We start from the raw sequence: 20,304 nt of genomic DNA on the forward strand, positions 1-20,304 counted from the left end.
TAATAAATTGAGAACTCTGTCACGGATGAGATGCATCTCACCTAATTTTAGCTGTCTGAAAAGGAGACATCTGGTGTATGCAAGTTTCCTCTGTTCCCTTTTGAGTCAGCATAGAAATATAGGGGTCTTTAAGAAGACAACTCATCACAACTGTGTGTGATCTAAGGACAGACTGAACCCCTACTAGGCAGGGCCTAACTCCTTCCATTCAGCAGAAAGGGAGCTCATATTGACAGGAATTCTCAGAGTACTGAAGTTGTGTGATATGTATTCTGCTTATAGGGAATGCTCTCCATTTTGTGCAGTGAGTGAAGCAGAAGAGGACAAATTGTTAACTAATCACACATAACTTATATTTACATTGCCTCATTTGCCATCGAGATTGAATAAAGGTTGCAGATTTTTAAATTCAGCTATCAGCTTGATTGATCAGCTATGATTTTCAAAATCTCTTCAAGAGAAGAAACAAACAAAATATTGTTATTGTTATTTGAGCTGAGAAAGTAGTCAAGCCAGATTGCCCAGGTGGAACTGGGAAGAAAATACCTAGGAAAACCTCCAAATGAACTTGTGACTTAAAGTAATCTCTTAAGACTATTTCAACTGAAGGACAAGAAAGTACATTATTACTGTTACCACTACTAGTAGTATTACTACTGTTAATACTACTATTACTACCAGCATTTTGTTTATTTCATGTGCCTGGAAGCAATTTGGATGGAGTATGTTGCCTTGACTTTAGGACTGGAACTGGGATTGTGAGGGAGACAGTATGAAGCTTTCAGAGTTTAAACCTTGAACCACAATAATAATGTAAAAAATACACAATGCTGTGATCATTTCTCCAGCACTTGAACAGGATGTTTCCCTGGCAGTGTTTTTCCACTAACAGTGCATTGAAAGATGCTTACTGAGGACTTTCCTCAAACAGTTTAATGTGTCATATAGCATTTTTGTGCTGGACTTACAGCAAAAACAGGGGCTGTTATTTGGTTTTTCTACCACTAAGGAAGCACCACATTGTCAGTGACATATGGAAAGAGATCCCATACATAACTTCCCAGTCCTCTCTACAAGTAAATGGGAAAGAACACACCTGCCTAAATTTTCATGGGCAAAGGTTACTGTTATACCTTGCTCAAGCACAGGGTGAAAGGGTGGGACTTTCATGTTCTCAGTTGCTTTGATTTAAAAGGTTTATGTACCAGGACAGGTGTGGTTTCCCAACTGGCTTATAAACTGTTTAATTAGTAATGACATAAACATGGCATTTAATAAGACTGTCTTTGATCATAAGCCTCTTACTTCATTAGAACTTCTGAAACAATATGGGGCCACTGAAACCCTCTACCGTGATTACATCTCCTGAAAAGCAGCAGACCCTAGTCCATATTAAAACTAAAATAGTGAGCTGAAAGAGAAGCTCAGATTTGTAACAGCATACTTGGCTAGAAAAGTAATTTCTTATGCGCTGCTCTGCTGATCAAATCAGCCGAATGTCTCGCTACCCGTAAGTAATAACCCCCTTACAGGAAGCAGCCTGTTTTCCAGAATCAGAAAACACACCCAGATCTTCCTGATACAGGGAGAAGATGGCAAAACTTGGCACTGGACAATTTATACATCATCAAACTGTAATATGCAGCCAGATTCTCTTTAGCAGGACAGATGTCTGCGCTGCATGCAACACCCTAAAGCACGGCCAAAGGATGATCAAACAGCTCTGTACTCATTCTGTGGTCCTACAACCTTTGTTGCAAGATAACTATCTGAAGACCAGACTAAAGGGGCCATGCTTGGTTGCCCTGGGCATGAGATGGATTTCTCCCTGGCTCCATTAAGGATCTGATATGGGCAGTGGTGGTGGCAGTGTGGTGGCAGCTGTTGTGGATGTTGAGATTTTCCTGACTGTCCTGTGTTCAGGGGCAAAAACTCGCAAAATTAAGACAGCACTCAAACCCAGGAAAACAGAGCAACAAAGGTAAGTTTTAATAGCCAGAAAACACAGCAGTGAGCACATTTGGAAAGACTTCTCAAAGTAAGACAGAGCCAGTGACTTCTTATTATGCCCGAAGAAGTTTTCTGAGAAATGTCTCCTGCTTTGCATCCCCAAGGATCCCAAGATAACACTCACAGGGGGAACCACTGAGCTACTTCTAATTGTGAAAGTTTTTGGTGAGACAACAACCTGGAAAGGAATGTGGAAAGTAGGTGAGAAAGAAATCAGAAAAGGCACTGGACATCACAGCCTCAAGTGCGGTGTCCAGAATATATTTATTATGGAAGACTGCCAGACAAAAGCACTAATATCAAACAGAGCAGCTTCTTCAGGAAATGTTCCTTACTTTGGTCTTGCTCAAACTCTCAGCTGAATTATCAGTCTTGTCAATGCATTGATGAGGGATCACCAACAGCCAAGATCAGGGAGGTTGTGATCATCTACTGGTTCTCTGAGATTTCTGAAAACAGCAGTCTCTATAGACTGTGATAAAATAGCACATGTTACTTTTACTAGAGGATAGCCAATGGCAATAAACTTTATTGTAGACCAGAGAAGTGTATAAATTCCTATGGAAACTGTATCACTTGGGAGTCTTTCAGCAAATACACGATCTTGTCAATTTTCTTGCCTAATATTTCTGCAGTCTTGAAAGTTAAGCTTCCATGGATTGCCTGGGTCCACAAAGAAGAGCCCATACGTTCACTAGATCCTCAATGTCCCTTTTAATTCTTCCAATATGGTCTAGAAGGTTATCACCACTACAGAGAGCCCTAGTTTTTCTTACCTATCTTAGTTACTTTCTGTGCTAAAATATACTCTAAAAACAAGAGAAAAAAATACGTTATCATGCCATATTCTAAGCTTCATGGTGTATTTAATGAGATATGCCTGAAAATTAGTTATGTGAAACCAGAGCGTAGATGAGGGTTATTTTTCTTCTAAACATTTGTATCTAAACATTTGGCATCCTTATCTTCCACAGTGCTCTAGGCTGAAAACAGCTATTTCTGGACAGGCAAGATGTGTTTCAATTTGGGGCTGGAATAGAAGCAAAATTGTCCAAATCCTAAAGGAGAGACCTACTACTTTAGTCATCATGTGTTGCTGTTATTGTTATAGTAGCCATCATCTGCTACAGTATTTTTGCAGTTCCTGACATTTCTTCCTCCACAGGAAAGGAAATCATGTCAAGAGCTGAGAGAGTATCAGATTTTAGGAATATTTTTGAGAGCTCACTGAAGTGTTCATCTCCAAGGCTCTTCCACAGTAACAAGATTACCCACATCCATACCAGTAAATCACTGCCCCAACCATAGTTGCACTTGGGAACAGGAAGTAGTATTTTGGAGGGGGTGAGGTGCACACTGATGCTATCACCATTCAGTGTCCTAGTCTTTTTGGCATGCTGGCAGGAGGCAGACAGAAAGGCCTTTTCCTCTTCATTGATGATCAGCTTCGTGGGCTGGTGAGCTGCTTGTGATGACAACACTGGGGTCAATGACAAAGCAACCAGACACCAGATTTTCATATTGTTCCAGCATCCCTGTGGGGCCCACAGGTGTCATTTGTTTGCTCATGGCAATCAGGGCAATGGGGAAGGCTAGAGTCATAGAACCATAAAATCATAGTATCATAGAGTCATAGGGTCATAGAATGGTTGGAAGGTCCCTTCCAACCCCCTGCCATGGGCAGGGACACCTTCCACTAGACAAGGTTGCTCAGGGTCCCATTCAGCCTGGCTTTGAACACTTCCCAGGGATGGAGCATTCAGAAATTATCTGGAAAACCTTTTCTAGTGCCTCACCACTGTGAATAATTTGTTCCTTATATATAATCTAAACTTTCTTTCTCCTTGAAGCCATTCTGCCTTGTTCAATCACTACATAAAATGTCTTTTAAAATGTCTCTCTCGGCTTTCTTATCAGCTTTCTTTAAGTACTGGAAGGTTGGAAGAAGATGTCCCTGGAGCCTTCTCTTCTCCAGGATGAACCTCCCCAATCTCTCAACCTGTCTCCATAGCAGAGGTGCTCCAGCCCTCTGATCATCTTTGTGGCTTCCGCTGGACTTTCTTCAAAAGCTCCATGTCCTTTTTATGTTGGGGAACCCAGAGCTGGATACAGTGCTCCAAGTGTGGTCTCACAGAGGCAGAGAAGAGGAGCAGAATCACCTCCTTTGACCTGCTGCCCACACTGCTTTGGATGCAGCCCAGGATGTGGTTGGCTTTCTAGGCTGCAAGTGCACATTGCCGAGACATGTTGAGCTTCTCATCCACCTGCAACCCCAAGTCCTTCTTCTCAGGGTTGCTCTCAATACATTCTCTACCCAGTCTGTATTTGGTCTTGAGGTTGCTCTGACTCCATGCAGCACCTTGTACTTGGCCTTGTTGGCCTTCCTGACGTTCACAGAGGCCCACTTCTCAAGTCTGTCAAGGTCCTTCTGGATGCCATCCCTTCTCTCCACTATGTCAGCTGCATCACACAGCTTGGTGTGGTCGGCAAAAGTGCTGAGGCTGCACTCAATCCCACTGTCTGAGTCACAAAAAAATATGTCAAACAGCATCAGTTCCAATATCAACCCCCGAGGGACACCACTCGCCACTGGTTTCCACTTGGACATTGAGCCATTGACCACAACAATTTGAGCGCAACCATCCAGCCAATTCCTTATCCAAATCCACCTGTTAAATCCATGTTGCTCCAATTTAGACACAAGCACATAATGCAGTGTAATGTCAAATGCTTTGCACAAGTCCAGGTAGATGAGTCTTACAGCTCAGGTACTGTTTAGACCTGTCTCATTGCAAATGTTTGTAAAAAAAGAATTTGAAAGAAAATAGCTGGCTGGAATAATTTTTTTCCCACTCTCTCTGGCTGTCAGAAGAAATAATTTCCGAAGACTTATAAAAGATAAGAGTTCTGTCTTCTTGCACTGTTTATTCCACTGTATTCCAACTCTCCAGCAAAGACAGAAAGAAGGAGCAGTTTATTTTTGCATGGATAATTCACCCCATATTCAGCACTCCCAGCAGTTTGATTCATCATCAGCAGCAATCAGTGGTTATCTGACTTATACCCAAAGCATTAAGGAATGAACCTTTGGAGGAACAAACCAGAGATTTATTGGCTGCCCACAAGCCCTGCATGAAGCAGTGAAGTGGAGGCTAAACAGGTTGTACAAGTCATTAAAAAAAATTAGTTTCCTAAATTTTACAAGAAGCTTGCAAGGGAATTTTGGAACTATAAAACTTTCCAAAGCCTATAGATTAAAGGCCTCAAGAGTGTTTTAAAGAGGTTCTTGCCATTAACCAGTTACCCTTTGTTTCCACTGATGTTACAGCTGGGATTTAAGTAGCACTTCATGCTGACCTTTCTTCTCACCAGATCCCCAGATTTCAGTAAGGAGAGCAGCTAAGAGCTTAAGCTAATAATGAGGCCTTGCTGAAGCACATGGGACAGGCCTTACATCAACATGAAGGAGGTATCTTTCAGCATTTATTATTATCTTCTAGGTCGCACTCAATAAGGTGGCTTAGAGCACCTTATTTTAGACAGTCTCAATTTTATAAAAATTATAAATCAGATTTACCCCCAGTCCATGATGCCACCATTCAGGCTGTTGGCCTGGTTTGCTTTCTCTGCTCACGACACTGGAAGACACAATTTATACTTTTCCTTGGCCCCAGCAAAGAAGCAAACCACAAGAGTCTCACACAGACCACAAAAAGAGGTTGATCTCAGCTCAAGCACCAGTCAACATTTGGGATTATGAGGAGCAGAAACCTTATTTGAGATATATAATGGAGTTATACTTCAAAAAGGAGCAAGCTTCCAGAGGCAGTGAGGTAGGTGAGCAGGCAGCCACTGGAGTGAAATATGGGGCCACTGTTTCAGAAACATCAGTCTAAAGCTTCAGCTGAAAACAGAGGGGACAAATACAGCACTTGGTACCCTTGCACAGGAAAGAAAAGATGGCCTTTCAGGAAAGATAAAATGGACATAAACCAGTAAGAAAATTTGGCCAAAGATACAGTATGAGAGAGAAGAAAAAAATGGAAGCAAGTAAGTAAATACACATTTCTAGCCGTCACACCTGGTGTAAAGGCTGTTGTAATCTATCCCCCAGACTCCTGTAAAAACAGGAAATAAATTCATGTGTCTGAGGCATCACCTTTCAACACCTGATCTCACGTTAATAACACACCACTTTATGTGATGCATTGTTCTGTTTATCTGTATCAGTCCCCTTGTTCTCTTTTATTCTTTTGCCTCTCAGTTTTTGAGCAGTTGCAAGTGGCATATTGAACGACACTGAAAGCTGGTTTTGACACTGAACTCTTCCCCTCATTACTGAAGGGTTTTTTTTGTGTTGAAGTCATCTCCATTTTCTCAGTGATGGACACTTGGCTTGGTGCCATGAGCTTTCTTTCAGCTCCTTTCCTGCTCCAGTGGTTTACAAGATTAAACAGGAGTTCATTATTCCTTTGATGTCCTTGTATGCCAGATAGGCTTACACCAGCCAAATTTACCAGGACTGTTTGTATTAGGTTCTGGTTTTAACTAGTTCCTTTATTTTAAAGGCCTCTTTTGAGTTCCTCAGGCGTCAAGGTGCTCTGTGTTCCTCCAGAAAACCATAAAAGGGCACATCTGCAAACTCATCCCTTGAATTAGCCTTGGGAAGGGGAGGACTCCACACCTCTTTGGTAACACCCAAGAGGATTGTACACATATAGCTGAGACAAATGACAGCAGGTAAGTGTTTAGGAGCCCAGAGTGGCAGGACTGATGAAGTCAGTATAACTAGCAACAATTCTTATTTCTTGCTCGTACAAGAAACTAGTATTATTTTTAGTGTAAGAAAAGATATTTGAGGAAAAACTTCTTACTAAGACCTGCTAGATTCTCCTTGTCATGCTGTCTGGGCTATGGGAAAACTGCACCAATAAGTTATTCATGAAAATAAAAATATTCCCATTAAGTTTAGGTGTGATGAACAAGGTCTAATAGGAAAGCATGTAGGGACTGCTCTTTAAGAAACTTTAGTGGTTGGTTATGTCAGTCAATCAGTATAAAACAGATTAGACCTACCAGCATCCCAAAACCTGGCCACAGCTCTCATCAGAGAGCATTCATATCAGACAGACTAATTTAAGCATTGCTAGCAGTTTATTAAGATTCTATATATTCCTTCTTCTCATCACGTGTACCATCATCAAAAGCTTACACTGATGAAAAATCCATGGAATGGTTTCTAAAGTAGAATTAAGCTAAAATATTTGGACTAAGAAATACCTGAAAGTATCTCATGGATAGACAATCTATTAGTCTTTTTATAGCCAAAGGACTGGTTGACTCTTGGGTTATGAACAGTCCAAATTTAGATTATTTTCTTTTCATCAACTTTAAATACACTGGAATAAGAAAAAGACCTGGCTTGTTTAACTTCTGGGAGAAAGTAAATAGTGTAAGTTAAAAAAAAAAAAAAAAAAAAAGAAAAGGCCTTTAGGGATAGATTTATTTTTATTTTGTTTAATATGCAGGTAGATCTGAATAATTCATGTGCACATTCCTGTGCAGGGTTAACCCTTGTTAAACTTTTTGTGTGAATGCAGAAGTCAGAATTTGTCACTGCTGACACTCAGAGCAGGGAAAGCCTTTCACAGGGACTGTTCAGCTGTTACCAGTTTACTTCCTGCAGTAGCACATTTTTAAGCAATTTCAGCATTCATTTTCCATATTTCCTGATGTCTTTGAGCAGCTCAGCCAGATCGCCTGCTCTAGCACAGACCTGATGCCTAGGTCATTCACAGTGCCAGAAGTCCACTGAGATCCATGATCTCAGATAATAGCTACCTTTCTGACCATACTAAGAAAAAGATTCACTTAAAACATGTTTTTTTAATTCAAAGAATTCACCCCAGCTCTGTTGGTGACAGCATGGCTATGCACACTTTGCAGGATGCTCTAGTATTTCCAGGCTCCTAATCCAGATGCACACTTTGGTGACTCCCCACTCTCTCTTGGGGTGACTGTACAATTTCATTCCCCAGTTCTTTACTTTCTATAGAAAGGAAATTCCTTGGCACACAAGCCCAAAAGAAACCAGGGCCTCCATGCTGGATAACTGGGGAATCTGGACACTGGGCATGCCCCAGTGCACATCTAATTCACGTGTTAGAGCCAGCCCACAGGACTGTAGTGGCTATGCTTAAAAGTCACAGATGACTTATTGGTAATTATTTGCCTGCTTGAACTGGTTTTCTTGGAGTTACTGGGTATTAACATGCCCTTGAACATGAGTGAACCATTTGTCAATCTCTGAAAAACTTCAAAGACCTCTTAAGTGGAGTGATCTAAGTTATAGTGTTGAGACTAACTATTGTACAGTAGAATCATAGAATCACAGAATATTTAAGGCTGAAAAAGATCTCTAACATCATCAAGTCCAAACATTAATCCAACACTGCCAGGTTCACCACTATACCCTGTTCCCCAGGTGCCAAATCTACATGTCTTTAAAATCCTTCCAGGGATGGTGATTCCACCAGTTCCCTGGGCAGCCTGTTCCAATGCCTGGCCATCCTTTCAGTGAAGACATTTTCCCCGATATCCAAACTAAACTTCCCCTTGCATAATTTGAGGTCCATTTCCTCTAGCCCTGTCACTTGTCACCTGGAATGAGAGACTGACACCCACCTCACTACAATCTCCTCTCAGGTATATCAATAAGGTCCCTCCTGAGCCTCGTTTTCTCCAGGTTAAACAACTCCAGTTCCCTCAGCTGCTTTTCATAAGACTTGTACATTGGATCCAAAAAACAAGCCAAAAGGAACTTGATAAGGTCACCTGCACTGCAGGTATTGCGTCTTCCAGCCCAGAGGACAAATCCACCTCACAGCACAAGTCCAGCCATTTTCTCCAGCTCACAGGAGACTCAAATAACTGTTGTGACTACAGGTAGAGGTCAGCTACTGCTTTCCCTATTTGCTTCTTATGAGATACAGCAGCTACAGCCAGATGTATCTCAGGAACTCAGTTTCAAATTCAGCTCAGCCCAGTTTCAAATTATCGGGGGACTTCCTAAAGCAAGTGTGGGAGGAGGAGGAAATAAGAACCCATGAGTCCTATCCCATTATTATTGCCCAGTGATGGGTCACTGAAAAACATGAGAGAAAGTTACTGTGTCATGGCATAGCCAAACTTCATCCTTCAGCCTCACCTCCCATAAATGTCACAGCTGCTTCCAGTCCTGCCTGTGTGTGTCTGACTCCAAGGATGGAGAAAAGAGTGGCTGGTGTCTGCATGAATAACCAGCTCCACCATCACTGCACATGTCCAGCCTTTGATGGTGACCAATGTGTCTGTGCATCCACTGTCCAAAGACAGGGATCTGTTACAAATCTCTGCAGCTATTCATGGACTATCCACTGGCCTCTCTGGGGCTTCCCAAGACGACTGCCAAGTGCAAAGACAGGGCAAAGGGCCTGTCATACAGGCACCACAAATACACCTTTTTTTTCCCCGGGAGGACAGTGGTCTAATGTGCTCATTCTGCGGGTTCAGCAGCCTGAACACTCCAGTTTTCTCATACTACCACATGTTTTAGTGGGCAAATATAAATAGTCCCAGGGATATTGTAATTAGCTAGTGAGTCTCCAGCATCTCTGGAATGTGAAGCCTGTGCTGAAAACCACAGGATACTGGAGACACACTGACAGTTAAACACAGCCACCGCAGTCTATAATTGGAGGGTACTAGTTTTACAACCAGTGCCTTCATTGTAAAATGCCCCAACACCCTTTATAGAGTTATAGAAAAACACAGAGGTCATAAACGTGTTCGCATTTTGCTCATTTGCACATGGAGGTTTCGGACATGGGGAAGAGAGGTGGAGGCTGAGGTCAATTTGTGGTACAACCCATAAAGCAATTTCTGCTGTTGTTCACACACAGCCTGTGTGACTACTTAGAAGTTAAAGTCAGGGCTTTCATGTTCCTCCCTTACCCCATTAACACTATCCAGTGTGGGATGGATAATGCTATGTAGTGATTGGAATTATCCCTCTCCAGGGTTTATTTTTTTGAACTCTGTGGAAATCACTGCAGACTTTCTTTACTTCTGTGGCAGATTCCCCTTGAAAGCAGCAGTCAGTATCTGTTGAGGAGTATTATCTCCTCTGGTAAGTAATGCTCAGGACTAGAGCTCAGCTCATTCTTAATTCTAGGGATCATCCCGATTTCTGCAACCAAATCCCATATCCTGCAGGTCTAGTTTAAAATACAAATCATTCAAATGGGAAGTTCTAAAACCTCAAGAAGTATAATTCATTCTGAATAACTTTCATGTGTTGTTTTGATGCCATATTACTGTTCATAAAAATACACAAGTGGCACATCTTCAGGGTGCAAAAGGTTATCATTGTGTTTTCCTGCCTGGTCATGATCCTCTGTTAAATGCCGATGGAATGAAAATGACAATTCAGCATAATAAGAGGTATTAAGTATTATAAGTGGGGTTTTATATTGAATACTTTAGGGCAGATGAGTTAAATCCTCTTTTGTCTTCATTTCTCTTAAAAAAAACTCCAAAAAACCCCAATAACAAAACCAAATGTAGCACCCACAAGAATGCTCTAAGAACTTTTCTTAAACCATCATTAAGCATTGCTTTAAAATATCAGATTTTATGGAAAAGAAATAGTGTTTATACTGATATTCTAACCAAGATTTCTTGCTTTCTTTCAAAATTCCCTGTGTGATAATTCATCCAGCAATATTATATTCTGAATTCATGTTACGTACTGTTAAGCAGATGCTGTTTCACTTCACTGCCAAAATTTGTATCAGTAGTAAAGCTGCCTATATATTCTTGCCTCATGCAATCTGATTTCACTGTAGCAGCCCTTCCAGAATGCCTCAGCTAGTGACTTTTTCTTTAAAAGCCTTGATACCAGAGGGTCATAGAGTACAAACCTCGACTATGAGAGGACTCATGACTATCCACTGCTGTTTATTTGTCTCTATTAGTACAACTTCACCTCTAGTCCAAGTACTTCATATCTCTGACAGTTTGAAATCTTCTTCTAATTCCTTGAATGTGTCTCTTAAATAGCTGATAGCTATTTCTTATTATTGCCTTTGTCCTTTAGCTTGAGTGATTCCCCTATCTCCCTCCTGCTGTTCCCTATCTATTTACGGAAGAGTTAGTATCTCCCCTTCCCACCTGCACACTGAAAGATTAGCCAAACCCAGATTTTTATTCGCCTGTCTCTGTCTCCTGAACACACTAATAGCTCCTCAAGGCCTAATCCATCTTTCCTGAGCTAAGGAGATGTCGGAGCACCCTTTTCTAGATAAGCTGTAACCAAAGGCCTGTCCAGTCTCATGAATTCTTCCCTACTTTGCCCTGCCAATAATGACCTTTGTCTTCTCCCCAGCTGTACAGCACTGTGGTGTACAAACATCTACTGAGACACCATCAGTTTCCACAGTATGAGTTTATAGTCCTGTTATTGATCCATACCTGCCATAAAAGGCCTTTTAGACTAATAGTCCCAAGTCAATTGGGAAAACTACCTGGTTTTGGGGCCAACCTGTTCCTCCTTCAAGGATATTTGATCCCGATCTGTAGAGTGGAAACTCACAGGAGAGATTAGACTTAAAACTGGACTCTGATGAAGTTCACCACTACTTTCCCTCTGACTTGTTACTCCCTTTCCTAGAAACTTCATAATTGTCTCCCTGCCAGCCAGTTTCTGTCTCACTTTACACTTGTTAATCTCTACCCTTTTTTGCTTTAGCGGTGACTTTCAATACAGTACTCAACAAATGCTTGCTGGAGCTCAGATAGGTGAGATTTACCTAGTCCTATTTGTCTAAAGAAAAATAATCATCTGTCGTTTAAAAGGAAAATATCAGTTTAGAGTGTTGGCTCTCCTCCAGATCAGATGTGGTTTTTTGTTGCAATTATTTGATTATGCATGGAGCCACCCTCACTACCCTCATCCCCACTCTCAGCCTCTGACTTAATGAACTACCATACATCTGTCTTAATGAACTACCATACATCTTCAACCTCAGTCACGCCACTGTTCCCCTCCATGTCACAAAGTTTCTCCTTTTATAGCTCATTTTATGTTTTAACTTCTATTTTTGCTTCTACTGTAAAAATAGAAGCCTGCTGGGCAAAGATCACTTCTGGTTCCAACTGGAGCACAAGGCACAGGCGTTACTTCCAAATCCTTGTGCATATGAGGACCTGGGTAGCAGAGGGAGACCATCCCCCTCAGTGCTGTGTATTTTCTGGTGTAGCTAAAAGGAGGCAATGATTTTCTGTTGGAATTGGACCCAGGAACCCAACTCTGCACCCTTCAGTGCAGAGTCTTCAGAAAATGCTACAGACTAATTAAGGAGCACATAAGGAGTGGAACAGCATTTTGGTCCTATATGACCCATCTCCAGCAGCACAATAACCCTTAGCAGACCCAGAATATCCATTCCACTTTTTCCAGGGAAGAGGCATACATTTTCCTAACCACCAGGCACAGGAACAGAAAAAAATAATTTTCTCACCATGTAGAATCAATCAGGAGCCTCCTATAAATACTATGTATTGTTGGAATAATCACTTTTAATCAAATAGTGTAACTATCCTGTTGTTAAACCACTGTATGTTATGGTGAACATTTACACTTTACAGTAAACAGAGGTTCCTTAGGTCAAATAAATGACAGTCCTAAGCTATTAGCCTAACTAGATATGTTACAATAAATGAAATTCTACTTAGGGAATTCCCTATTATAGAAAAAAAATTAATCAGTGTGATATTGACAGAATTGGAACTATTGTCCAGAGGACCTGTGGATTATCCCTCTTTGAAGATACTCAAAACTGAACTACACAAGGTCCTGGACCACCTGATCTGATTTCAAAGTGGATCTATCTTCAGGGTAGACCCTGCTTTGAGTAGGAAGTTGGACAAGGTGATTTCCATGGGACCGTTCCAACCTGAACTAACATACAGATCTAAGACTGAAAAGTCATCTTTAAGTTAAAATGCTGAATATTGACTTGTTTTATAGGAGGTAAGTGGGATTTGAAGATAAAAGGAAAAATAACTCAAAAACATTATGAAAGAGCCTAACTCTCTGTGTGTATGTACATATATACACACACAGACATATAAATATTACTGCATATAAGCATCTACACCTCACTCTACTCAAAACCTTTGTGACAGACCTGAATTGGGATTTTTGACCTTTATATTGCTCAACAGGAGATATATTTTTGAAGTCAGATGAAGTCTATCAATTAGAACTTGAATCAAAATTCAGATAAACATGGACTACATACAGGCAGCCATTTCTAACTCCATTCTTCTGAAAACAATCGCATAGAAGATGATCATCTGAGAAGGGACACAATCCTTCTACTGATTTTGAGCAGCAGCCTCTACTGCAAATAGGTTCATTCAGAATCAGTAGGGCTATTGCTGAACAGCTCTGAAGTTTGCCCAGCCCAGGGACAGGAGGACTGTCAGGACAGGTTAATTCAAGACCTATCAATAGACAGTTCAAAATAGGTGTTTGGGGATTATGAGCTTGGGCTTCACGACCAGAAAAGATGTTACCACCCAACATTATCACAGGCTTTGATGTAATCAGGCTGCAGCCAAAATAAGTTGCCTACAGACAGCACAATTGGAGCTGATACTCTGTGCAGGCAGAAAAAATCCCCCAGTGAAAAAACTGCAAGTAGCAAAGCTGTCAAACATTGACCACTTCTAATCAAGTTGCAGAAGAGCCACTGCAGTGACTTAAGTTCTTGGGTCAGTCACAGATATTCCCAATACATCCTTGATGGGCATGTTTTCTCTGCCAACAGCTCAGTCTTGGGGGGTTGGAAAAGAGGAACAATCCATGCATATATCTGACAGATTAAGCCCTTCAACTGGCTGAAAAGATATATCAGAGCTCCCAAAAAAAAGCAGAGAAATCACCAGATTGGCTTTCCTCTTGATATTTCAGCAGTGCTCATGAATGCTTCAAAAAATATCCTTTTATATCTATATATCTATATCAATCTATCTATAATAATAATATAATAATGGCCCATCTTCGTGAACGAAGATTTGGGGAAAGGTCTTTTACCTTTCCAGCCTGCGCAATGGATTTTTTAGGTGAGACACAGCCTGCGCTGAACTGAGCCCACCCTTTAATCCTAAGGTTCATCTGCCGGGGCCAAGCAAGCTTGGACAATGGCAGTGAGGTCCTCAGGACGTAGGTTTGTTTAGAGTGTCCTTCTCATAGATGGATGGCCACACAGGGCTAACGACCTCCATCAGGCCAGAGACCGGGATTTGAACCCGTGGTCGCAGCAGTGAAAGTCCTGCACGCTAACCACTAGGCCACCAGGGGTCTCAATCAATCTATCTATCTATCTATCTATCTACGCATAAGCATTTCTTCAGTGGTTCATCCATTGTGCTTGGCTTTCCCACAACAATCACAGATCAAATAAATGGACATTAAAACTCACTAAATGTAGACTGTTAAAAAAAAAGTGATTTCCAAGACTTATAGCACTCCTCTAGCTACTAAAACAAGCTTCATATATTTTTTTTTAATTTTAGTCATATCAAAAGAAAGCTTTCTATTAATTTCTTGTTGACTGTCAACAGATAACTCTTTTGCAGTCCAACTGTTTCTAATATACTTATCTGCCACTGAATATGTGTTGGAATAAATATAAATAAATGAATATATTGGAATAAACTCTAACTAGGAAAGGATTAATGAATCAGAGCATCACACTAGTAACATACAGTTATACTATTTCAGTTCCCAGAGATACAGAGAGGAGATTGTCTGTTTACCTGGAATCTCATCAGTCCCCCCACTGGTGTGTTTGAATCGATCTCCTTCCACATGGACATTTGGACACAGGACATCTGAAAATCAAAAGGACCAGGAAAAAATTATCACAAGGAAAGACATAATTTTGGAAGCCATAGAACTAGGAAAGACTAATCCTTAGGGTTTTGTTCAACACTTGCACGTGGTCCCTCAGCAATAATTCTGCCTCCGTCTCTGCACATCCTAAATACCCTTCCTCTCTTCTATTCCCTACCTGCATGATGAACAAAAGACCCAATATACTGTGTCTGAGTTTGAGCCACTTTTTTCTGACTGACTAGACAAGAAGACAAGCAGAATAGATGACCTGAGCCTTTCCCTCACCTAGGATAACACTTTGGTTTTTTATCTTTCTTCTGTCTGTAAACCTGCATGAAAGTCACAAAAACTTAAGAAAATATAGAATGTGACTCTACTCTCAGCTTGGTTGGAAGGGAAGTTATGAAAGCCCAGCTGACATTGGGGTGCTGCCCAAATTTTTCAGAAAGGACAGCTCCTACACAGAAAAACCTCAAACCTGAAATGTGTGACAGAAAGGGAATCCAGAGCTCAGAGTGTGCCAGGGACAAAATGTGAGGCACACTGTTCTATATCTTACTGTGTTATGTGTGATTCCCATATTAACACTCCTCCAGGACGACATGTCTGCTCCTTGAGGTTGCTCAAGAAGAAGGAGTTAAATATGACTAAAATGTTGAAAAATATTCACCCCATACACACGTCTCAAAGAGTCATGAAAATACCCAGCTTTTGTCAGCCATTTCTCATGCTCCCAATTAGTGTCAACACAATCACAGTCAAATGCTTTTCCACAAAGAACTGTCTATCCACCTCTTTCCTGTCACACCTTTGAAATCACTTTTATTTATGCTTTGTTTTCCCAGATCAATAGGTAATTGTAAACAATGGGGACAGGTAGTTCAAGGAATCAGTTTAAAGAGAATATAAAATCTTGTCTATACCATAAGACCATATATATTGGAATAACAACAACAACAATGTATCAATATATATAAAAGTATACAAATATTATATTATTTATATATAACGATATATATTGGACTTATTTGAGTGGGTCCAGAGGAGGCCACAAAGATGATCTGAGGGCTGGAACATCTCTCCTGTGAAGACAGGCTGAGAGCTGAGGTTCAGCCTGGAGAAGGAAAGGCTCCAGGGAGACCTTATAGCACTTTTCAGTACGTAAGGGGGAGCTTACAAAAGGAGGGACAGGGACCTTTCACATGGGTAGACAGTGATAGGAAAGGGGGGAATGATTTTAGACTACAACAGTAGAGATTTAGGTTAGATATTAGGAAGAAATTTTTTACTGTGAGGGTGGTGAGGCCCTGGCACAGGACCAGCACACTGGTCTGATGGAAGGTGTCCCTGCCCATAGCAGGGAGTTGGAATGAGATGATCTTTAAGGTACCTTCCTTCCAACCCAAACCATTCTATGATTCTATGATAAAATTGCACCCCTGACTTCTTACTCTTTAAACAAAAGGTTGTCCTTTCTCTGATTTAAAGGCCAATCAGGTGAACGTAGCCAAGTCCCCCCTCTTCATTTGCCCAGTAGCACCCATGGTAACACACACATCCTCTGCGGTTGCAATACTCCTCTTGGTACAGATGGTATTTTGTATCCTCTCCACCTGGAGCTTAGTATGTTATTCCTTGGGTGTTATTAATTGTTGTGCTTGCAAGAGCCAACCTCTCCCTAAGGGATGGGGAACCAGCAGATGAAGGTGACCCAAGTCCAGGCAACACCCTCATCATTGGGGCACAATCTAATAGGGCTCTCTGAAGATTTTCTACAGAAGGCCTGCCTTGAAATCTTTTGTAAAAATACATCTGAAATTCTGAGAAAAAAATAGACTTTTCTGAGGGCATTGACAGCAGGCCCTATATCTCTCCCCCTGCTTTCTGTCTCCTTGTAAAAAAATCCAATATTCCACAAACTTTGATTAAGCTAGCAATGAAATATTTTTTCTGCTTTATTGTTCTAATGAATTTTTGGTCCAGTTTATGAAGCACTCACATTTCAGTGGCGAGAAAGGGGACCCTAAAAGCCATTGCCAGAAGCTCCAACAGCCAATGCAGCAGTAAAAGCAGTCAGACACATCCAGCCGCCCCTTTGCTGCAGCAGCGGGGGAGATCAGGCACTGTTTACTCATGCAAGCGTGTGTTATCCATTGTTTCTACAGATAAAATTCAGATAAAATTTATTTTTTTTTCCTACCACACCTGTTCAAAACTAAGCTTTGATTATAAGTGTCATATGCCCCAGGCAAATGTTATACTGATCCTTCAAAGTTTGGCTTTTCTAACAACTAATGCTGTTTTGGTTACAGGCACTGAGTCAGTGCAGTAAAAATCATTTCTGAGCCCCAGTCTTGGTCTGGAGTAAATATGGCTATGGAATAAAATAAGTAATATAAGAAACAAAAACTTTTTGAAAAAAAACACCAAATAAAGAGTAAACAAATGGAAGACATGAATAAAATCACAAAAATGTCATTCACCTCTCTGGCCAGGACTCCTGAGAGATACACATGGAAGAATAAAATATCTCAGACACAGCAGTGTACATCTTTATGCTACAAGGAGGCAAAGTCTGAATTATAGATATATGACTTATCGTTCCAATCTTTAATAGCATAGAATCATAGAACATCTAGAGTTCTATGGAAGGAGTCCACAAGGACCACTAAGGTTAGAAAAGACCTTCAAGATCGTCAAGTCTATCAAGTCCAAGTCCTGGTCCTGCACAGGACCACCCAAAGAAACCCACTATGTGCCTGAGAGTGTTTTCCAAATGCTTCTTGAACTCTGTGAGGCTTGGTGCTGTGACCACTGTCCTGGGGAGCCTGTTCCAGGGTCCAAATACATTTTGGGTGAAGAATATTTTCCTAATATCCAAGATAAACTTCCCCTGACACAACTTCAAGCCATTCCCCTGGGTATGAACACGTGGGCAGGCATGCACTGCACAAACATACACACACATTACACACCCTCCACCAGTTCCAATTAGAAAGAACTGTGGCTTCCTAGCAGCATGAGCTAGCAAAATCTTCCTGGTTTTAGCTCATATTATGGAAACAGGACTATACAGCAAACTCATGAGCTTGGCCTTGGAGCAGAACTCTCTTGCCACAGAAAAGAGAAAGGCCAAAGTTAACAATATTGTCCTCTTCTTCCAGCTCTGAAGAACTGTGGCCTAACGTTGGCTTTTATTTTACAAATGTCCTGCGCTCCTTTTGGCTCCTCCCTTCCTACCTGCATCTAAGGCACAAGCATAAATAGTCCACAAGGGAAAGAAAATTATTGCAATGCTTCACTTTCCAGCTACAAAATAATTCAGGTAGGCACAAATGAAGTTGGTGCTTTACTACCCCATTTAACAGCACAGCTGTGTGTCCAGAGGAGCAGAGTGAAGGACTGAAAATATATCTATCATACCCAACCAGCCACCAGGTCTCATTGCTACACCTAGGGATACATTCTTAGGGAAGAAAACACAAAAGTTTTCCCTCTCCTGCGGAGATTTTCTGTGAGATCCCCAACATAGGTGAACATTTTAATGTCAGAAACTGTTTATGCCTGTTCTTTCCACTGCTTCCAGGCCAAACTTTGAGCAAATACTTGTGATGCTCAGAGGATTTGCAGCAATGAGCAAATGGCAGGGAGAGTAACAAAATCTGCACTGCAATTTATAAACATTCATTAAAAAAATTTATAAAAATTTTATGCACAAAATCTGCTAATTTATAAACATTTAGAGATTTGCAGAAGAGAAGATACAACTGATTGACCTGAACTTTCAGCCTCTGCTCCTTGTTATGTCCCCTCTGGCCATGTCATTCAAATCTGTACAAGCTTGAAGTTGCTTTTAAATACATATTGTTTAAAACTTCTTCCTTGTCTGTAACTTTATATAAAATTCTATCAATCCTTTGCTTTATTCACAATTTTTATCAGCAAAGATTTTGCATCTATGCCCATGTGGTTCATGGAAATTTTTAATAACACCAGAAGTTCTATGTATCCCTTTACAGTTTCACTGGGAATGATGACTTTCCACTGACACCTGCTACATGAGATCAGTCAGCTCTTAATCCATTGTAGAGTGTTACTTTTTAATGAAAATGCTATTCAATATGTAGTAACAATTCCTAAGAAAAAATGTACTTCATCAAAGAACAAATGTACTTTATCGACGTAGTTACCATATCAACCAAACTGTAACTCCATGGAAGGAAATTAGTTCTGTTAGAGATGACCTCTTTCTCATAAAATTATAATCCTTGAATAAGGATGCATAATAATTCCCATTCTGTAATACTTTACTCACTGGCTTCAACATCAAATATTATTTTTTTGTGAGAGAGATCAGGAAAACTACTCTCTGACTGTACATATGAACCATTTTTCATTTTTGATAGCCTTACACTATTATCACATCAAAAGCCCATAATTAGTGGGATTAGGAAGCTCTGAGTATGTAAATTTGCAGATGATACCAAGCTGAGTGGTGCAGTTAACACACCTGAAGGATGGGATGCCATCCAGAGGGACCTGGACAAGTTGGAGCAGTGGGCTCATGGGATTCTCATGAGGTTTAATAAGACCAAGTGCTGGTGCTGCACCTGGGTTGGGGCAACCCCCGGTATCAATCCAGGCTGGGGATGAACAGATCAAGAGCAGCCCTGGGGAGAAGGACCTGGGGGTGCTGGTGCATGAGAGGCTGGACATGACCCAACAATGTGTGTTTGCAGCCCAGAAAGCCAACAATGCCTCTACTTTATATGAACTTTATGTTCAAGGAAGCACAATGTAGCTTTCTGAAAGTGATCTCACTGTGGACAACACCCTTTTCTATAAGCAAATAATACTGAGATCTGTTTGATGATAATGAGGGACTTAAGCCTCACTTTTACATGTCATTCTTTAAAATCTTCCCTATGAAAAAATCCCAAACCTGTCAAATATGAGAGACAATATGTCTTAGAGAGTCCACGCACTGTGAGAGACGTGTCAGAACAGTGTGTCAGCTCAGGAACTTTCACTAGCACTAAAATAGCATTAATAACCTATTGTAGTTAAATAGTAACAGTAGGGCTGTGAGTTTGGAAAAGAATGACATGAATGATCTGATAGTGTAAGTCTCTTTGCCTCTAAGCCATTTAAAAAGAAATTAAAGGAAACAGGACAGAAAAAATAGGAAAAACAAAAGAGAATGAGAAAGAGTAGAGAGAAAGAGGCAGGTGGGTGGAGTTGGCGGAGGGAGGGAGAGAGGGAAGGAGGAAGGGAAGGAGGGAGGGAGGAATGGAAGGAAGAAAGGAAGGAGAAGGAGAAGGAGAAGGAGAAGGAGAAGGAGAAGGAGAAGG

The 20,304-nt window shown here is 40.9% G+C and overlaps 1 protein-coding gene across 1 annotated transcript in view; it reads right to left on the reverse strand.

Moving 5' to 3' along the window:
• Nucleotides 1-20,304, reverse strand: part of COL22A1 (collagen type XXII alpha 1 chain) — a 221,114-nt gene that overhangs the window by 138,613 nt on the left and 62,197 nt on the right. Inside the window, exon 4 of the mRNA XM_027684548.1 lies at nucleotides 14,875-14,949. Coding sequence (XP_027540349.1) covers nucleotides 14,875-14,949 — 75 coding nt within the window. The remainder of the gene's footprint in view (nucleotides 1-14,874; nucleotides 14,950-20,304) is intronic.

The sequence above is a fragment of the Neopelma chrysocephalum genome, unplaced genomic scaffold (assembly GCF_003984885.1).
Source record: "Neopelma chrysocephalum unplaced genomic scaffold, ASM398488v2 Primary Assembly neopelma1_66, whole genome shotgun sequence".
NCBI lineage: Eukaryota > Metazoa > Chordata > Aves > Passeriformes > Pipridae > Neopelma > Neopelma chrysocephalum.